The 20,719-nt window shown below is 56.4% G+C and overlaps 1 protein-coding gene across 4 annotated transcripts in view; it reads right to left on the bottom strand.

Annotated features, from left to right (window-relative positions):
- The window catches only part of KCTD20 (potassium channel tetramerization domain containing 20), a 48,442-nt gene that overhangs the window by 25,321 nt on the left and 2,402 nt on the right, over positions 1 to 20,719 (bottom strand). For 2 of the 4 annotated variants that reach the window (XR_010989881.1, XM_068159460.1), the window contains exon 1: positions 1,068 to 1,259. The exons of 1 other annotated variant lie outside the window; for it this stretch is intronic. Coding sequence is in view for 2 of the 3 variants with exons in the window: in XM_068159460.1 (XP_068015561.1) it covers positions 1,068 to 1,090 (23 nt within the window). In the remaining variant the exon portion in view is untranslated. Of the gene's footprint in view, positions 1 to 1,067; positions 1,260 to 1,338; positions 1,466 to 20,719 lie in introns of those variants that run through there. One more of the 4 variants, XM_068159461.1, reaches the window with a different exon arrangement.

Below are 20,719 nucleotides of genomic sequence, written 5' to 3'. Positions count from 1 at the left end.
GCAGGACAGCTACAGCATGGCAGCCTCCTCTGTCCTGATACTCAAGGGGAGGCTCAAGAAGGCTTTGGGCAACCTGACCTAGCTGAGGATGCCCCTGCTTACTGCAGAGGGGGTTGGACTAGGTGACCTTTGGAGGCCCCTTCCAATAAGACCATTCTAAGGTTCTAAGCACATCCAGTCATGGCCTGCACTGGGAGGGCTCAGAAGGGATCAAAATGTGTGAACAAGGCAAAGGGTTGATGCTTTGCTTGGGTTGTTCCCACCCTGTGAGGCTCCAAGGGCACAGCCAAGCAACCTGCAAAGGCTGTTTGCAGCATTCACTGCTGGGCTGGAGAGCCAGCTGAAAAGCTCTAGGTCCTCAGATGTGATCCTCATAAAGAGCTTCTTAACAGCCCAGCAGTGGCAGCTGTGGTGGTGCTGGCTGATTGATTCAGTTCAGTGTACTTAAGGCTGGCCATGCCAATGGACACAACTCTCCTTGCCAGGCAGAAGGATGGAGTCTGGACACCTGACCAGGGTAAGGAGACAAAACCCTGCTGAAAGATGAGCTCTGGTGTATGTGACCAGGACCTTCCCCAGATACTGAGCTGAAAGTTTAAGGCAGGTGACACCCAGCACAAAAATCACAGCCTGCTTTAGGTGGGAAGGGGCCTTTAAGCTCACCTCTGCAGTCAGCAGGGACACCTTCAACTAGATCAGGTTGCCCAGAGCCTCATCCAGCCTGCCCTGGAAGGGTTCCAGGGCTGGGGCTTCTATCACCCCTCTGAGCAACCTAGAACCTCTGAGTTCCACTTTGTCCTACTCTCTCAGATTAAGCCACAAACAACATAAAACATCTTCAACAGGAGCAACAGCAGCAGACCAGAGTTTCCCCCTGTCCCCTGTCCCAGCCCTGGGAGGTGTCCCCTGCCCATGGCAGAGGGGTTGGAACTGGAGGAGCTTTAAGGTCCCTTCCAACCCAAACCATCCTAGGAATCCCTTCAAGTTTCTGCAGAACTACTCCCAAGGCTTCCAGCAAACAAAACCATGAATAAAACGTTCCAGGCAAGCAGAGAAGCAAAACCTACCTCGTGCCTTCAGGCTGCACCATGCTGTTTTGCCTCTCAGTGCTTCACCTCAGGCAGGGATCTCTCTCTCTTGCTCCCAACCCCACACCACTTCAGTTCCCACATCCCCAACTGCCAAGCAGGCAACCCTCTCCAAAAGCAGCAGGAGGATGTCTGGGGAGGCTCTAATCCCACATCCAATCCAAGTGCAGCCAGCAGAGCTTCAGAAGAGAAAGCAGCACCCCCCTGTGATTCCCACAGCCCACCCCTCCCACCCCAGCTCCTCACTTACTGGCGGCTCATAGGCTCCCAGAGCTCCCAGCACCAGCAGCCTGAAATCCTTCCTTCCCAGAGGGAAGCACCAAGTCCCAGCCAAGCTTCCCAGTTTAAACTGTTTGTGCAGTGCTGGTCACTCCCCACCCCCCGAGCCCAGATGTCTGATTCATGTAAATATTTCAGTGTAAAAGTCCCCTCCCCCCCCCTCCCCCCCGGAGCTGATTCACGAAGCCTTTGACCACTGGGATCTGCTTTCTAACAACAAACAGCTCCCTCTGACTGCTCCCTCTTCTCTTCAGCAATAAACCTCTCTCCCCAGCCCAGTTTCAGCCTGGTTTGGCAGGAACTGGGGGAGAGGAAAGGCAATTTCAATAAAGCCTTGCTGGCTTTTGGTTACACACACTCCTGCCACCCCCCCCTTGCACAGGCAGGAAGGAACTCTTGGCACTGAAGGCACTGAGAGCCTGGCACAGGCTGCCCAGGGAGGCTGTGGCTGCCCCCCCTGCCTGGAGGTGTTCAAGGCCAGGCTGGATGAGGCCCTGAGCAAGCTGGGCTGGTGGGAGGTGGCCCTGCTCACGGCAGGGGGGGTGGAACTGGAGGAGCTTTAAGGTCCCTTCCAAGCCAAAGCATTCTGTGAATGAATCTGTGGAGGACTGAGTGAGCAACCTCAGCTTCTGAGCGTGCACAGACCATGTCCATGCCAGGTCCAGGAGACCTTGGAGCTGGACCCAAACAAATCTGCAGTAACTGAGGATAAAATGAGCTAGTTTCATCTCCCAGTGCCCAGAAGATGCATCACTAATGACCTCCAAACCCAGGCAGCAGCTCCCCTCAGTGCCCAGGAGCCTCCAGCTGGCACTGCAGAGGTGTCACACGTCCCTGGCACCTGGAAACCTTTCCCTGCCAGCTCAAATATTCCTCTACTCTCCTGTCCCTGAGAGACCTGGGGCTCCTTAGTCTGGAGAAGAGCAGCCTGAGAGGGCATCTGCTCAGTGCTCAGCAAGAGCTGAGCTGATCAGATGTCACCCAGCACCATCTGACCAACCCAACCATGGCTCCAAGGGCCTCAGCCAGGCTCCTCTTAAACACCTCCAGGGATGGGGACTCCACCACCTCCCTGGGCAGCACATCTCAAGGGCCAATCTCTCTTGCTGGGAAGAATTTCTTCCTCCCCTCCAGCCTAAACCTCCCCTGGCACAGCTTGAGACTGTGTCCTCTTGTTCTGCTGCTGCTTGCCTGGGAGAAGAGCCCAACCCCCACCTGGCTCCAACCTCCCTGCAGGGAGTTGCAGAGAGCAAGAAGGTCTCCCCTGTGCCTCCTCTTCTGCAGGCTAAGCAACCCCAGCTCCCTCAGCCTGTGCTCCCAGGGCTGTGCTCCAGACCCCTCCCCAGCTCCGTTGCCCTTCTCTGGACTCCTTAAGGATTCTCTAAGCTAGGCCTGGACTGCTGAGAGCCTGCTGCAAGCAGAGTGTGACAGAGCAGCAGGAGCAGGGCACAGATCACCCAGGGGAGCTCAGCTGTGACGCAACCAGAACCTGAAGAAGTCAAACTCTTTCCCCCCTGACTCAGGGCAGCGATAACCACGTGTGTGTGTGTGCTGATAAGCCTGGAAGCCTCAGCAGTAAGCACACAGCACCTGACCAGATGAATGCCTTCAGAGATACCTCACTTGAAAACAAACAAGCCAGCAGCATGACACAAGCTGCCACTGGGTTACTGACTCATGTTTGCACTCCCCAGATGGCCAGCAGGAGCACTTGGGGGTGCTATAGAATAGAATGGGATGGAGAGGAGAGGAGAGGTTCAGAGAGGAGAGGTTCAGAGAGGTTCAGAGAGGAGAGGTTCAGAGAGGAGAGGTTCAGAGAGGAGAGGTTCAGAGAGGAGAGGTTCAGAGAGGAGAGGTTCAGAGAGGAGAGGTTCAGAGAGGAGAGGTTCGGTTCGGAGAGGTTCGGAGAGGAGAGGAGAGGTTCGGAGAGGAAAGGAATGGAAAGGAAAGGAATGGAAAGGAAAGGAATGGAAAGGAAAGGAATGGAAAGGAATGGAAAGGAATGGAAAGGAATAGACCAGACCAGGTTGGAAAAGACCTTGGAGATCATCAAGTCCAACCTCTCCCCCAGCACCATCTGATCAACTCAACCATGGCACCAAGGGCCTCATCCAGGCTCTTCCTAAACACCTCCATCACCTCCAGCCTAAACCTCCCTGGGCAGCACATCCCCAGGGCCAATCTCTCTGGCTGGGAAGAATGTCTTCCTCCCCTCCAGCCTGAACCTCCCCTGGCACAGCTTGAGACTGTGTCCTCTCGTTCTGGTGCTGCTTGCCTAGGAGAAGAGATCCCAACAACCAACCTAAACCTTTGCTCCCAGTAAGAGGGTAGCCCAGCACCCCTGGGAAATGGCAACAGGCAAACCAAGCAGCCACCCTTAGCCTGTTGGAACACATCTGCAGGGTGAGCTGTGCAACTGCCCTGCAGTTTGAAACACAAGCAGCTGCTGCTCCTCTTACAGGTGGCTTGGAGCAGACACAAGCCTGGTGATGATCTGCTCCAGAGCAGGAGCTGTGCTGGCATTGTCAGCCCTGCCCAGCGCCCAGAGGCACTTCCAGAGCAATGGCACAGCCTGCTTCCACAGGCCCCACTTGCCCCCTCACCCCTGCTCTTGGCCAAATTCTACAGCCTTCAAACCTTTCAGGATTCAGGTGGTCTCTCACTCACCAGTAGCTGAGGGTTCTTTGTTTCTCCTGAAAGCATTTTCCCACCTACCAAGCACAAATGTGGGCTCCTCACTCACTATTGCTCCTAGGCCACCCTTGGTCCAGGTTAGGCCATACCTGGAATCCTGTGGCCAGTTCTAGGCCACCTTTTGCTCTGGGGATGAGCTTCTCCTCCTTGAGTGTCCCAGTCTGGCCTGTCTGGGTGCAGTAAAGCTCGTGCAGCTTGCTAAGAGGTTTGAAGGAATGTCAAGGAGGAGCAGCAGCCTCTGCTGACACTGATCCAGGTGAGGTGAGGCGGGTTCCCATCATTCAGCACTGTAAACACCCACCCAGAGGGCACGACCTTCAAGAGCAAGGCAGCTTCTTGCCCCCTCAAAGCATCCAGGGGAGCATGCTCCCCAAAAACCAGCACAGAGGGGGCAGCAGGGTGCAGGCTGGAATCACAGAACTATTGAGGCTGGAAGAGACAATCACCAAGCCCAACTGCTCTGCCAGAGCTCACAAGCCCACCACTGCTGCTAAGCCACCACCACCGAAGCAAGTCCCTCAGCACCACATCCAGGTGGCTCTGAAGCCCCTCCAGGGATGGTGGCTCCACCACCTCCCTGGGCAGCCTCTGCCAGTGCCTGAGAACCCTTGCTGGGCAGAACTTTCTCCTAGTACCCAAGCTGAACCTCCCCTGGCACAATTTCAGGCTGCTTCCTCTTGTCCTGTCATTTGCTGCATGTGAGAAGAGCCAGCCCCCCACCCAGCCCCAGCCTCCATGAGCCTGCATAAGCTGGGATGGAATGGGATGGAATAAGAATATAATAGAATAGAATAAGAATAGAATAGAATAAGAATATAATAGAGTAGAATAGAGTAGAGTAGAGTAGAATAGAGTAGAGTAGGATAGAGTAGAATAGAATAGAGTAGAACAGAATAGAGTAGAATTAGAATTAGAATAAGAATAGAGTGGAATAGAGTAGAGTGGAATAGAGTAGAGTAGAATAAGAATAGAATAGAGTAGAATAGAATTAACCAGGTTGGAAGAGACCTTTGAGATCATCAAGTCCAACCTCTCCCCCAGCACCATCTGATCAACTCAACCATGGCACCAAGCACCCCATTCAGTCTCTTCCCAAACCCCTCCAGGGATGGAGACTCCACCACCTCCCTGGGCAGCCTCTGCCAGTGCCTGAGAGCCCTTGCTGGGCAGAACTTTCTCCTAGTACCCAACCTGAACCTCCCCTAGCACAATTTCAGGCTGCTTCCTCCTGTCCTGTCACTTGCTGCACGTGAGAAGAGCCAGCCCCCCACCCAGCCCCAGCCTCCTTTGGGGGAGCTGCAGAGGCAGCTAACACTTCAGCTCACACTTGAGGGGCTGCACACACCACAGCCCCTCCTGTCTCCTCCACCACAGAGGAGCCAGGAGCTGCAGACAGCAATTGAAACCCAGGACTAGGAGCTGGTGCCCCAACCACCACCTGCCCTTCTGGCCTGAAATGCAGGCTCCCAACGCCAGCACGCAGCCTGCAGGGCCACAAAGGATGACTAAAGCACTCTCCCTGCTCTTGGCACAGCAGCTGGGCAGCCTGGATCCTCTTTGGGGGAGGCTCAGTGCACTCCTCAGTGCATTTGGCAATCCACCAGCTTTACCACAAGGGGCTGATTTCACAGCAGAGGAGCAGCAGAGGCAATATCCAGGCTAAATCCCAGTTCCTCGCTGCCAGAGCTCTCTCTGAAGGTTCCCACAAGCAGCCAGTTGCTGTCCCACCCCTACCAGAAAGCAGCTCCTTGCCTTGACTCTTATTTTAGAAAGGCTGTGAGCAGCTCCAGACTCCACCTTCCTTCCCTGGAAGGGATCCCAGTAAGTAACTGCTCACTTATTCCCAGCTCATCTGCCACGACCCCAACTGCCATTCACCTCCAACCAATTCCACAGCAGGCCTGGAAAGGCCAACAATGGATGGAGGAGGTTGGGAAGTGGCAGGCAGCTCCAGAAGCCTCTCAGCAGGGAGGTTTCAGAAGAGCACAGCATCAACAAACACCCCCCCAAAAAAAATGGGGAAGCTGCTGACCTGAATGGAGTGCAACTGAATGGGAAAGTAAATATGCCAGGCCTGAAAGAGCTGCAGCCAGGAGGAGCTCAGAGCTCACTCCTCTGCCTGCATAAGCTGGGATGGGATAGGATGGGATGGAATGGAACAGGGATGGAACAAGAATGGAACAGAATTAACCAGGTTGGAAGAGACCTTTGAGATCATCAAGTCCAACCTATCTCCCAGCACCATCTGATCAACTCAACCATGGCACCAAGCACCCCATCAAGTCTCTTCCTAAACACCTCCAGGGATGGGGACTCCACCACCACCTCCCTGGGCAGCACATCCCCAGGGCCAATCTCTCTTTCCATGAAGAACAGCGCCTTCAGTGCCAAGAGTTCCTTCCTGCCTGTGCAAGGGGGGGGTGGCAGGAGTGTGTGTAACCAAAAGCCAGCAAGGCTTTGTTGAAACTGCCTTTCCTCTCCCCCAGTTCCTGCCAAACCAGGCTGAAACTGGGCTGGGGAGAGAGGTTTATTGCTGAAGAGAAGAGGGAGCAGTCAGAGGGAGCTGTTTGTTGTTAGAAAGCAGATCCCAGTGGTCAAAGGCTTCATGAATCAGCTCTGGGGGGGAGGGGGGGGGGAAAGACCTTCAAGATCATCGTGTCCAACCTATCATCCAACACCCAACAACTAAAGGCCCAGCAGCAGTTTGTGTCCTGCTTAGAAGAGCAGAGCCAGGCTGGGCACAACTCTTAACCCAGCAGAGAAGAGCTTTACCCAACCTTGGCAGGAGACAGGTGGCAGCAGCTCCCAGCCAGGGCGATTATCTGACATCAGCAGGAGACATTGCTGCATCTGACCACAGCAGTCAGCAGGGCAAGTCCCTGGGAGCCACTTCAGATAAAGCCACCAAGGCTACAGCTGCAGTGCTCAGCTGAAGGCTTGAGATACTCCTCAAAAGGCACAAGGGAAGGCTATCAGCAGCAGCACAAACCCCAGCCTGGTGGGGCTTGGGAAGGACCTCTGCAGATCATAGATTTGTGATTTAGAATAAACCAAACCAGGTTGGAAGAGACCTTCAACATCATCCTGTCCAACCCACCAACCAATCCAACCCACCCAAACAGCTAACCCATGGCACCAAGCACCCCAGCAAGTCTCCTCCTGAACACCTCCAATGATGGTGACTCCACCACCTCCCTGGGCAGCCCATTCCAATGGGCAATCACTCTCTCTGTGCAGAACTTCTTCCTAATATCCAACCTGAACCTCCCCTGGCGCAGCCTGAGACTGTGTCCTCTTGTTCTGGTGCTGGCTGCCTGGGAGAAGAGACCAACCTCTGCCTGTCTACAACCTCCCTTCAGGGAGTTGTAGAGAGTGATAAGGTCACCCCTGAGCCTCCTCTTCTGCAGGCTAAGCAACCCCAGCTCCCTCAGCCTCTCCTCCCAGGGCTGTGTTCCAAACCCCTCATCAACTTTGTTGCCCTTCTCTGGACTCCTTCCAGCAAGTCAACCTCCTTCCTAAACTGAGGAGCCCAGAACTGGACACAGGACTCAAGGTGTGGCCTCAGCAGTGCTGAGCACAGGGCAGAATGACCTCCCTGCTCCTGCTGGCCACACTCTTCCTGCTGCAGGCCAGGATGCCCTTGGCCCTCTTGGCTGCCTGGGCACACTGCAGGCTCATGTTCAGCCTGCCATCAACCAGCACCCCCAGGTCCCTCTCTGCCTGGCTGCTCTCAGTCACTCTAACCCCAGCCTGTAGCACTGCATGGGGTTGTTGTGGCCAATGTGCAGAACCTGGCACTTGGATGTGTTCAATCTCCTGCCCTTGGCCTCTGCCCCTCTGCCCAGCCTGTCCAGGTCCCTCTGCAGAGCCTCTCTACCCTCCAGCAGATCAACTCCGGCCCCCAGCTTGCTGTCATCTGCACATTTACTGCTGATGGACTCAATGCCCTCATCCAGATCATCAATAAAGATGTTAAAGAGCAGAGGGCCCAGCACTGCTCCCTGGGGCACAGCACTGGTGCCTGGCTGCCAGCTGGCTGTGGCACCATTCACCACCACTCTCTGGGCTCAGCCTCCAGCCAGTTCCTAACCCACTGCAGTGTGCTCCCATCCAAGCCAGGGGCTGACAGCTTGGCCAGGAGTTTGCTGTGGGGGACAGTGTCAAAGGCCTTGCTGAGGTCCAGGTAGACTACATCCACAGCCTGCCCCACATCCAGTCCAAACCCTGTGCACCCACAGCAGCTTGCCCAGGGGCACAATGGCCGGGGAGGGTTGGAAGCTCTCCAGAGAAGGAGACTCCACAACCTCTGTGGGCAGCCTGCTGCAGGGCCTCACACCAAAGATCCTCCTGGTGAAGTGGAACCTGCTGGGGGTGCAGTTTGTGCCCCTTGTGCTGTCCCTGGGCACCACTGGCAAGAGCCTGGCCTCTTGCCCCCCAAAGCCTTTAGCTCTTGCTGGGCACTGATCAGCTCCCCTCTGGCGCTGCTCTTCTTCTCTGGGGCTCCTCTTCCTCTCTGGGGTTGCTCTTCCTCAGCCTTGCCAGCCCCAGGGCTCTCAGCCTTGCCAGCCCCAGAGCTCTCAGCCATTCCAGCCCCAGGGCTCTCAGCCTTGCCAGCCCCAGGGCTCACAGCCATTCCAGCCCCAGGGCTCTCAGCCTTGCCAGCCCCAGGGCTCTCAGCCATTCCAGCCCCAGGGCTCTCAGCCATTCCAGTCCCAGGGCTCTCAGCCTTTCCAGCCCCAGGGTCCTCAGGCTTGCCAGCCCCAGGGCTCTCAGCCATTCCAGCCCCAGGGCTCTCAGCCTTGCCAGCCCCAGGGCTCTCAGCCATTCCAGCCCTAGGGCTCTCAGCATTTCCAGTCCCAGGGCTCTCAGCCATTCCAGCCCCAGGGCTCTCAGCCTTTCCTCCTCTCACAGACAGGCTGCCAAGTGATCTGCAGAAACAAAAGGAGCTCTCCAGACCACAGGCAAGGCCATTCACACGAAGATGCAAACCACAGCCAACAGCCAAGCTAAACCCCAGGCCTGCTCTGCAGAGCCCCAGCCCCACCTTGCTCAGGGAACACTCCAGCCACCCAAACCCAACCCAAGCAGAAGAGTTCAACTCAGCCCAACCACAGCTCTTGAGGAAAACACCTCTTGCTGCTCTATTTTTAGGGGAGGCAAGAGCAGAGGCTGCAATTTCAGCTGGGGAAAGCCAACCACTTGGGGACACAAAGTGACAAGAGGGCTGGCAAGGAGCTGCCTTATTTTCAAGGAGCTGAAATAAAACCCCCATCTGGCTGCAGGTTTCCAAAGAGCTTGTGGTTAAGGTTGGTACCTTGGCAGGACAACCTCCTGCTCTGTTGACAGCTCTGGGTTGGCTCTTTTGGGTACAGCAAGAGCAGTTCTAATGCTTTCTAAGAATATTCCAGCACATTCTTTGCAGCTGAGCAAAGGATTCTCTGCCCCACCCCCAAGTGTTTGGCCAGTGTCAAGTAGCAGCAAAATTAGCCAGGGAGTGGAGCTGGGGTTAAGGGGAAAAAAAAAGGCAAAACACCCCCAAAAAAGAATCGAAGTCAATAAATAGAGCAGTGGGAAAGCAGAGCCAAGGGCTGGCTCAGCACCTCCTGAGGGGTTGGTGCAGGGGAGAGAAGCTTGCTTGGGCACTGGGAAATCAGAGCTCTGGGGAGATAGCTCCATGAGAGAACAGAACAGAACAGAACAGAACAGAACAGAACAGAACAGAACAGAACAGAACTAACCAGGTTGGAAGAGACCTCAGAGCTCACCAAGTCCAACCTCTCCCCCAGCACCATCTGATCAACTCAACCATGGCACCAAGGGTCTCATCCAGGCTCTTCCTAAACACCTCCAGGGATGGGAACTCCACCACCTCCCCGGGCAGCACATCCCAATGACCAATCTCTCTTTCTGTGAAGAATTTTTTCCTCCCCTCCAGCCTAACCCTCCTCTGGCACAGCTTGAGACTGTGTCCTCTTGTTCTGGTGCTGCTTGCCTGGGAGAAGAGCCCAACCCCCACCTGGCTCCAACCTCCCTTCAGGGAGTTGCAGAGAGCAAGAAGGTCTCCCCTGAGCCTCCTCTTCTGCAGGCTAAGCAACCCCAGCTCCCTCAGCCTCTCCTCCCAGGGCTGTGCTCCAGACCCCTCCCCAGCTTTCTTGCCCTTCTCTGGACACCTTCCAGCAGCTCAACCTCTTTCCTGACCTGAGGAGCCCAGAGCTGGCCACAGGACTCCAGGTGTGGCCTCAGCAGTGCTGAGCACAGGGCAGGATGAGCTCCCTGCTCCTGCTGGCCACACTCTTCCTGCTGCAGGCCAGGATGCCCTTGGCCTTCTTGGCCCCCTGGGCACACTGCAGGCTCATGTTCAGCCTACCATCAACCGGCACCCCCAGGTCCCTCTCTGCCTGGCTGTTCTCAGCCACTCTGCTCCCAGCCTGTAGCACTGCCTGGGGTTGCTGTGGGCAATGTGCAGCCCCTGGCACTTGGATGTGTTCAATCTCCTGCCCTTGGCCTCTGCCCCTCTGCCCAGCCTGGCCAGGTCCCTCTGCAGAGCCTCTCTGCCCTCCAGCAGCTCAACTCCTGCCCCCAGCTTGGTGTCAGCTGCAAATTTGCTGCTCATGGCCTCAATGCCCTCACCCAGATCATCAATGAAGATGTTAAAGAGCATGGGGCAGAGGAGATGGGCATGAACATGGGCAGAGGCCTCAGCACACTCAAGCCTAGCAGGTGGATGCCTCCTCCAGCCCCATCTGTGTGCCAGGGCTGGGAAGCAGGAGAGGGTAGCTCCAGCTGCTGAGGGAGGAGCAGAGCCCTGGGAGTCTCTGCTGGCCAGGCAGAGTTCAGAGGAGGTTCTGTTTGCAATTGTTATTTTTAATTCAGCTGTGCCAGGCTCCTGCCTAAAGATAGCCCTGAGAGGCTGGAGCACAGAGGGCTGAGAGGCTGGAGGGGAGGCTATTTTCTGCAGCAATGAGAGTTTCATCTCTCAGAAGTGCACTAATTCCACTCACAGGCAGAGAGCTGGCCTCTTCCCTGGCTGCCTGCAACACCCTGGACGTGGTTTGAGAAGGATTTAAGAGCACAAAGGGAATAGAGAGAGAGAGATCCACAGGCAGAGCATCTTAACCAATCCTCCAGCAAGGCAGCTTCGTGAGGGAGAGCCTCACTGCAGGAGCCTGGCAAAGAACACTTTGTAATGGGGAGGTCTGACAGCCAGGGCACCACTCAAATATAGCACAGCCCTAATGCACTGAGCCCTCCACAGCTTTGGTGTCCCCCAGGGAGCAGTGCTGGGCCCCAGCCTCTTTAACATCTTCACTGATGATCTGGAGGAGGGCATTGAGTCAGTCAGCAGCAGATTTGCAGCTGACAGCAAGCTGGGAGCAGAGGTTGGTCAGTCAGAGGGCAGAAGGGCTCTGCAGAGGGACCTTGCCAGGCTGGGCAGATGGGCAGAGGCCAACAGGATGGCATTCAACAAGTGCCAGGGGCTGCACTTTGGCCACAGCAACCCCAGGCAGTGCTGCAGGCTGGGGGCAGAGTGGCTGAGAGCTGCCAAACAGAGAGGGAGCTGGGGGTGCTGATTGACAGCTGCCTGAACAGGAGCCAGCAGTGTGCCCAGGGGGCCAAGAGGGCCAAGGGCATCCTGGCCTGCAGCAGGCAGAGTGTGGCCAGCAGGAGCAGGGAGCTCATCCTGCCCTGTGCTCAGCACTGCTGAGGCCACACCTGGAGTCCTGTGGCCAGTTCTGGGCTCCTCAGTTTAGGAAGGACATTGAGAGACTTGAAGGTGTCCAGAGAAGGGCAACAAAGCTGGGGAGGGGTCTGGAGCACAGCCCTGGGAGGAGAGGCTGAGGGAGCTGGGGTTGCTTAGCCTGCAGAAGAGGAGGCTCAGGGGAGACCTTCTTGCTCTCTCCAGCTCCCTGAAGGGAGGTTGTGGCCAGGTGGGGGTTGGGCTCTTCTCTCTAGCAACCAGCACCAGAACAAGAGGACACAGTCTCAAGCTGTGCCAGGGGAGGTTCAGGCTGGAGGTGAGGAGAAAGTTCTTCACTGAGAGAGCCCAATCTGCACCTCTGTCCAGCCTCATTTCAGGGAGCTGTAGAGGGCAAAGAGCTCTCCCTTCAACCTTCTCTTCCCCAGCTCTCTCAACACCTCCTTCTAAGCCCTGTGCTTCTGACCCCTCAACTATGTTCATTTAGGCCTTGCTGAAAGGTTCACCTCCCAGAGCACTGCCAGAGGCCACAGAGCTGAGTCACAACAACCTTTTCCTACCAGTCAACAGCAGCCAGGAGAGCACAGCTGAGCACAGCCTGACCACAGGCAGAGAGGGTGCTGCAGGGCATGGGGCAGACACATGCTTGGGCCCTGGTGTAAGAGCTGAGATGCTGGGGGGAAGCCTTCAGGGAGGTGAGAGGCAGGAAGCTCCTCTCCCACTTGCTGCTGATGCACCAAGCAATGTGCCTGGTCCAGTGGAGCAGCATCCAAGGCAGCTTTGGGGCACACTCAGGGAGCTTGCAGGCTGCTGTGCAGCACAGCCTAACCCAGAGATCAGCAGCAGGAAAGGTAAAGGCTCAAAGCACTTCAGCCCCCCAAGGACTCAAACCTCATCTAATTCACACAGCCCCACAGTGGGACCTGGAGAAACCCTGGAGCTGGGCAAAAGGTCCAGGAGCTGAGCAAATTGCTGCTTCCTGCAGTGTAGAGCATCTGTAGTTCCTTCCTGCCCCTCAGCACCACCAGCAGGCTCCTTCCTGCCCCTCAGCACCACCAGCAGGCTCTTTGCTGCCCCTCAGCACCACCAGCAGGCTCTTTGCTGCCCCTCAGCACCACCAGCAGGCTCTTTGCAGTCCCTCAGCACCACCAGCAGGCTCTTTGCAGTCCCTCAGCACCACCAGCAGGCTCTTTGCAGCCCCTCAGCACCACCAGCAGGCTCTTTGCAGCCCCTCAGCACCACCAGCAGGCTCTTTGCAGCCCCTCAGCACCACCAGCAGGCTCTTTCCTGCCCCTCAGCACCACCAGCAGGCTCCTTCCTGCCCCTCAGCACCACCAGCAGGCTCTTTGCAGCCCCTCAGCACCACCAGCAGGCTCCTTCCTGCCCCTCAGCACCACCAGCAGGCTCTTTGCAGCCCCTCAGCACCACCAGCAGGCTCCTTCCTGCCCCTCAGCACCACCAGCAGGCTCTTTGCAGCCCCTCAGCACCACCAGCAGGCTCTTTGCTGCCCCTCAGCACCACCAGCAGGCTCTTTGCAGCCCCTCAGCACCACCAGCAGGCTCCTTCCTGCCCCTCAGCACCACCAGCAGGCTCTTTGCAGCCCCTCAGCACCACCAGCAGGCTCCTTCCTGTCCCTCAGCACCACCAGCAGGCTCTTTGCTGCCCCTCAGCACCACCAGCAGGCTCTTTGCTGCCCCTCAGCACCACCAGCAGGCTCTTTGCTGCCCCTCAGCACCACCAGCAGGCTCTTTGCTGCCCCTCAGCACCACCAGCAGGCTCTTTGCTGCCCCTCAGCACCACCAGCAGGCTCTTTGCTGCCCCTCAGCACCACCAGCAGGCTCTTTGCAGCCCCTCAGCACCACCAGCAGGCTCTTTGCTGCCCCTCAGCAACACCAGCAGGCTCTTTGCAGCCCCTCAGCACCACCAGCAGGCTCTCTGCTGCCCCTCAGCACCACCAGCAGGCTCTTTGCAGCCCCTCAGCACCACCAGCAGGCTCTTTGCTGCCCCTCAGCACCACCAGCAGGCTCTTTGCAGCCCCTCAGCACCACCAGCAGGCTCTTTGCTGCCCCTCAGGACCATGAACTGGCCTCTTGCACCAGGTTACAAGAACTAAGGCAAGCTGTGGATATCTCCAAAGGCTCCTTCCCCACACATGCAGTAAAGTCTCTTCCAACCTCCCAAGCAGTATAGAAGGCTTTTGTGATGCTGAACTTCCATCCTCTCAGCCCCTATCAGGCACCAACACCTCCCCAGGGGGGCAGCTGTCTCCAAGAGCATTAAGCCAAGGAGGTCTGCAAGTGCCTGCCAGAAGGTTTGTGTCAATGGCTTGGGGAACTCATTCATGCCTCCCAACTGCTGCTGCAGATAACATTCCTGACAGACAGAAGCTTTTCTGTGGCTGGAGCTTATGCAATGCCAGCACTGCTAATCCACTCCCCCAGAGGAAGCAGAAATTAGCCAGCTTCCCCGGGGGTTAAGGCCTCCTCCTTCTGTTTCCCTCCCTGGTTTGTTCCAGTTCTGAAGCCTCCAGCAGCTGCTGTTAACCCTGCAGGACCTGGGAGCCCCTGGAACCAGCACCCAGTGTAATGCCCTGGTAATCCATGAGGAATTAGTTGGGGACCTGCTGAGCCACTTGGACACTCACAAGTCCATGGGACTGGATGGGATCCATCCTAGGGTGCTGAGGGAGCTGGAAGATGAGCTGCCAAGCTGCTCTCCATCATTTTCCTCCAGTCCTGGCTCACAGGTGAGGTCCCAGGTGACTGGGAACTGGCCAAGGTGGTCCCCATCCACAAGAAGGGCAGGATGGAGGAACCTGGAAACTCCAGGCCTGGCAGCCTGAGCTCAGTGCCAGGGAAAGTGATGGAGCAGATCATCCTGGGGGCAATAACTGCACCTGAAGGCTGGCCAAGGGCTCAGGTCCAGCCAGCATGGATTTAGGAAGGGCAGATCCTGCCTCTCCAACCTGATCTCCTTCTATGATCAGGGGACTGCCTGCTGGCTGTGGGGCAGGCTGTGGATGTGGTCTGCCTGGACCTCAGCAAGGCCTTTGCCACCATCCCCCACAGCAAACTGCTGGCCAAGCTGTCAGCCCCTGGCTGGGACAGCAGCTCTCTGAGCTGGGTGAGGAACTGGCTGGAGGCTGAGCCCAGAGAGTGGTGGTGAATGGTGCCACAGCCAGCTGGCAGCCAGGCACCAGTGCTGTGCCCCAGGGAGCAGTGCTGGGCCCTGTGCTCTTTAACATCTTCACTGATGATCTGGAGGAGGGCACTGAGTCCATCATCAGCAAATGTGCAGCTGGCACCAAGCTGGGGGCAGGAGTTGATCTGCTGGAGGGCAGAGAGGCTCTGCAGAGGGACCTGGGCATATGGGCAGAGGCCAACAGGATGGCATTCAACAAGTGCCAGGGGCTGCACTTTGGCCACAGCAACCCCAGGCAGAGCTACAGGCTGGGGGCAGAGGGGTGGTTGTGGCTGGGAAGGGGTTGGTCTCTTCTCCCAGGCAAGCAGCACCAGAACAAGAGGACACAGTCTCAAGCTGTGCCAGGGGAGGTTCAGGCTGGAGGTGAGGAAGAAGTTCTTCACAGAAGGAGAGATTGGCCCTGGGGATGTGCTGCCCAGGGGGGTGGTGGAGTCCCCACCCCTGGAGGTGTGTAGGAAGAGCCTGGATGAGGCCCTTGGTACCGTGGTTGAGTTGATCAGATGGTGCTGGACTTGATGGTCTCAAAGGTCTCTTCCAACCTGGTCTATTCTATTCTATTCCATTCTATTCCATCCTATCCTATTCCTGACACCACCCTTCAGATATTGGTTAAATCACTAAGATTTCCTCTCAGCTCCAGGGCTCTCACCCTTTCCTCCTCACAGAGAGGTTCCAATCCCTTCATCATCCTCATAGCCTCCCCTGGACTCTCTCCAGCAGTTCCCTGTCCCTCTCGAACTGGGGACCCCAGAACTGGACCCAGGGCTGCAGCTGTGGCCTGAGCAGGGCAGAGCAGAAGGGGTGAAGCACCTCTCTTGCCCTGCTGGCCACACTCTTCTCCCTGCACCTCGGCTTCCCAAGCCACATGGCCCAGCCCAGCCCTTCCAAGCAGCACTGCCTGCCAGCAGCAATCATCACTCACTCATCCCCAGCAGCAGGCACAAGGTCCAGCTGTGCTGCCTGCCCAGCTCTGCTTCCTTCTGAAAACTCTGATTCAACAGGCCAAGCTGCTGGCTGCCCACAGCCAGGGCAGGCACGTAGCAGGGGTTCATGAGAGCTGCCTGGCTGCCCCATTCAGTTCCCCACTTCTTGTAACACAGGCTCCTGCCTCTGCACCTGTGACTAATGGATCTGAAGCCATATTACCTGCCCACAAATTGCCAAGGCAGACCTGACACACTCCCACAGCTGTGCCCTCATTTCCCTGCTCCATTTCCTTGACCCCTTTTTTGGGGTTGAGGCTTCTTTTAGCTGTTCCAGCAGTGACTCCCAGGCAGATTTCTAATCTCTCAGTAAATTGCTGCCCAGTTCTCCCCCCACTGGACCCTGGGCAGGTGAGTGATGGCCACTGTCTTCAACCTACCTCAAAGAGCACCTCTCCTGTGAGGGCAGCCTGAGAGAGGCTGTGCAGGATGGAGAGGAGAAGGCTCCCAGGAGACCTCCTTGTGGCCTTCCAGGAGCTGCAGGGGGCTGCAGGAAAGCTGGGGAGGGACTTTGGAGGGTGTGAGGGAGGGATAGGGCTGGGGGGGATGGAGCAGAACTAGAAGTGGGGAGGTGGAGATTGGCTGTGAGGAAGAAGTTGTTGGCCAGGAGGGTGGTGAGAGCCTGGCCCAGGCTGCCCAGGGAGGTGGTGGAAGCCTCCTGCCTGGAGGTGTTTGCAGCCAGGCTGGAGGTGGCTGTGAGCAACCTGCTGTGGTGTGAGGTGTCCCTGCCCATGGCAGGGGGTTGGAGCTGGCTGAGCCTTGAGCTCCCTTCCAAGCCTAACAATTCTCTGATTCTATGTCCAGCCTGTTCCAGTTGACAGCTCACAAAGGTATTGCTGCACTTCAGGAGCAAACTTGAGGCAGAAACTGAGCATTTTACACCCAGGAGCAACCAGTGGATGAACATCAGCTGTAACAGCTGCTCCTCAGCCTCTCCTCCCACCCTGCACACACACATCCAGGCCTCCCCTCTCAGCCCTGAGCTGCTCCAGCCTCTCAGGGGATCATGAGGGAGCAGAGCCAGGATGCCAGGCTCTGCAGCAGCAATCAGCCCCCAGACACATCCAGGCCTCCCCTCTCAGCTCTGAGCTGCTCCAGCCTCTCAGTGGACCATGAGGGAGCAAAGCCAGGATGCCAGGCTCTGCAGCAGCAATCAGCCCCCAGACACATCCAGGCCTCCCCTCTCAGCTCTGAGCTGCTCCAGCCTCTCAGTGGATCATGAGGGAGCAAAGCCAGGATGCCAGGTTCTGCAGCAGCAATCAGCCCCCAGACACATCCAGGCCTCCCCTCTCAGCTCTGAGCTGCTCCAGCCTCTCAGTGGATCATGAGGGAGCAAAGCCAGGATGCCAGGTTCTGCAGCAGCAATCAGCCACCAGACACATCCAGGCCTCCCCTCTCAGCTCTGAGCTTCTCCAGCCTCTCAGTGGATCATGAGGGAGCAGAGCCAGGATGCCAGGCTCTGCAGCAGGAATCAGCCCCCAGTGATTTGTGGCCTGCAGTGCTTCAAGGGAACACAGTTCTGAGCAGGGCCTGTTGGACAGGACAAGGAGGGGATGGTTTGGAACTAAAAGAGGCAGAATCAGAGTGGAGAGAAGGGAGAAGTGTTTGACTTTGAGGGTGGGGAGAGCCTGTGCCAGGCTGGCCAGAGAGCTGGGAGCTGCCCCATGCCTGGCACCACTGCAGGTCAGGCACATGGCAGTGCAGAGCCAGGGACTCAAAACTGTCCTCACCTTGGCAAAAAGTGGTGCAGGAGTTCTAGCCAAGGGCATGTTGGACTCAGAAACCTGAGATGAGAGAGGCTTTCCCTAGCAACCTGGCCAAATCCCCTCCCCACACCAGACCCTGCCATCACTCTGCTTCTACAGCAGATGTTCACTGTACCAAACCAGTCACTTCTGAACTCAGCATTAGCTCTGCTTATAAGCAAAGGGGAAGTAAAAACGGTGGGGGCTCCTCAGCCCATTGCATTTCCCCCCAGAGAAAGTATTTACCATGCTGCCTGTCTGCAGATGGGGGAAATTAGCCAGCAAGGAAGTGATCCTCTGGCTGAATTTACTTTCTCTTAAGCAATTCATTTAGAAAGCAGGAGACCCTTTGGCAGCTGAAGTGGCCTCTATCAGCAGGCACCAATTCAGCACTTGTCCTGTAAAGAAAGGCCTCATTCTCCACAGGGAGCACAGAGCAGCAGTCCCAGGGCCTCTGTGCCCCAGCTGAAGTTTTAGGGAGGCTTATTTTGCATCTAAGGACCACCAGGAGGAGGAAGAGCTTCTGCCAGCCTAAGAGCCTGTAACTAAGAGAGGCTGCAAGGGTATGGCCATCCCTGAGAGCTCTGCAAGCCTCCTCTCCAGTTATTTGGCTGCAGAGTGAGGCTGCCATCCTGCAGGGACTTTCAGATCAGGGCTGCACCTTTGGGAGGCAATTAGTGCTGCAATGGCAGCAGGGGACAGAGGTGTTGGTAGCTGCTGCCCAGCACTGAAGGATCACAGCAAATCCATTGCCAAGGGGGACTCCTGGAACCCCTATAGAGAGCACTGAAGGCTCACAGCTAATCCATTGCCAAGGGGGACTCATGGAACCCCTATAGAGAACACTGAAGGCTCACAGCAAATCCATGGCAAAGGGGGACGCATGGAACCCCTATAGAGAACACTGAAGGCTCACAGCAAATCCATGGCAAAGAGGGACTCATGGAACCCTAGAGAACACTGAAGGCTCACAGCAAATCCATTGCCAAGGGGACTCATGGAACCCTAGAGAACACTGAAGGCTCACAGCAAATCCATTGCCAAGGGGACTCATGGAACCCTAGAGAACACTGAAGGCTCACAGCAAATCTATGGCAAAGGGGGACTCATGGAACCCTAGAGAGCACTGAAGCCTCACAGCTAATCCTTTACAAAGGGGGACTCATGGAACCCTAGAGAACTGAGGAGCTGTTTGGGCTGGAAATGGCAGCTTGGACTTGATGATCTTTGAGGTCTTTTCCAGCCTGATTGATTCTATGACTCTGTGAAATGACCTTTCAGATCATCCAGGCCCAACCATTCTCTGGCTGTGCTGAGGCTGGTGATGAACCTCAGCAGCAGCTTTTAAACACCTCTGGGCATGGGGATTCCACTACCCTCCCTGGGCAGCCAGGGCCAGCGCCTGAGAACCCTTTCAGTGGAAAAGTTTCCTTTGATGTCCAACTTCAGCCTCCCCTGGGGCAGCTTGAGGCTCTTTCCCCTCATCCTGTCGCTGATTACAAGGGAGGAGGCACCAACCCCACCTCCCTCCAACCTTCTTTCAGGTGAGGCATTAACCACTCATCTTCCTCTTCCACCTGAATCTGCTACTTAAGGATTTCCAGTGGACTTAACAGCATTGCTTTCAGACCATGCTATAACCCTGCTCCCTTTAACCACACTGCTCCCCTGGGAGCTGAACACTTGGCTGCCTGTCTGAGCCACATGGGAGTAAGTTCAAGGCGAGGTTGGGTGACAAACACATCCCAGCATGCCCCAGACTGAAAGCTTCACCTCAAACCCCAAAGGTGACTCTTACTACTCATCACCAGTAAAGGCAGACTGAATCACCACACTTGGAAAACACCACAACAGCCTGAAGAGAAAACTCAAAGGCCAGGAAGGCTCCTGGGTTCTGAGAAGGGGAGACTCAGTGTGCCAAGGTGTGAAGGCACCTCAAGGACTGAGGCACAGCATGGTAGGGGTTGGAAGGGAGATCCAGAGGTTGAGTCCAACCCCCCTGCCAAAGCAGCATCACCCAGGGCAGCTCACACAGGAAGGTGTCCAGGTGGGGCTTGAAAGCTCTCCAGAGAAGGAGACTCCACAACCTCTCTGGGGAGCCTGCTCCAGGCCCCCAGCAGCTTCACACCAGAGATGTTTTGCCTCCTGTTCAGGTGGATCATCCTGGGTTCCACTTTGTGTCCTTTGGCCTGTCCCTGGGCACCACTCAGCAGAGTCTGGCCCCAGCTTCTTGCCTCTCACTCTTTAGCTCTTGCTGAGCATTACTCAGCTCCCCTCTGGGGCTGCTCTGCTCCAGGCTCAACAGCCCCAGGTCTTTCCTCACCAGACAGATGTTTCAGTGCCTTCATCATCCTCATAAGCCTCCCCTGGACTCTCTCCAGCAGTCCCCTGTCTCTCTTGAACTGGGGAACCCAAAACTGGACCCAGGGCTCCAGATAAGGTCTCAGCAGGGCAGAGCAGAGGGGGAGGAGAACCTCCCTGGCCCTGCTGGCCACCCATGTGCCCCTTGCCCTTTAGCTGTTGTTCCTGTCACTGGGCCAAGAGCCTGGCACCTTCACCTTGCTCCCTGCCCCTCAGCTATTAATAGACATTGAGCAGATCCCTTCTCAGCCTCCTCTCCTCCAGATTAAACATCCCCAGGGCTCTCAGTCTTTCAAAAGGATGATCAAAGCAGCTAAAGGAAGGGGTGGGGGTGGGGCCTCTCAATTCTGATGGTTCAAAGCATAAGAACTGACCACAGGAGACACTGATGTGGGTGCTGTCAGAGAGAGCACAGGCAGGTATGTCAGTGTAAGCTACAGCTGGACAGACTGCTTTGCAGGAGGGCATTTGATCAGTGACATCAGCACACAGAGGCTGCAAACAGCATCAGACTCCTTCAGTCAGGAGAGGGTGGCTGCTTCCCTGCATGAAGCTGCTGCACTGCAATAAAGCACTGCCAAATCCAGCCTGGTGAATAATAGTATCACAGTATCATAGTATCAGTCAGGGTTGGAAGGGACCACAAGGATCAGCCAGCCCCAACCCCCCTGC

Source organism: Melanerpes formicivorus, unplaced genomic scaffold (assembly GCF_026170545.1).
Source record: "Melanerpes formicivorus ecotype bairdi unplaced genomic scaffold, bMelFor1.0.p_v2 SCAF_46, whole genome shotgun sequence".
NCBI lineage: Eukaryota > Metazoa > Chordata > Aves > Piciformes > Picidae > Melanerpes > Melanerpes formicivorus.
This window is presented reverse-complemented; position numbering and strand designations above follow the sequence as displayed.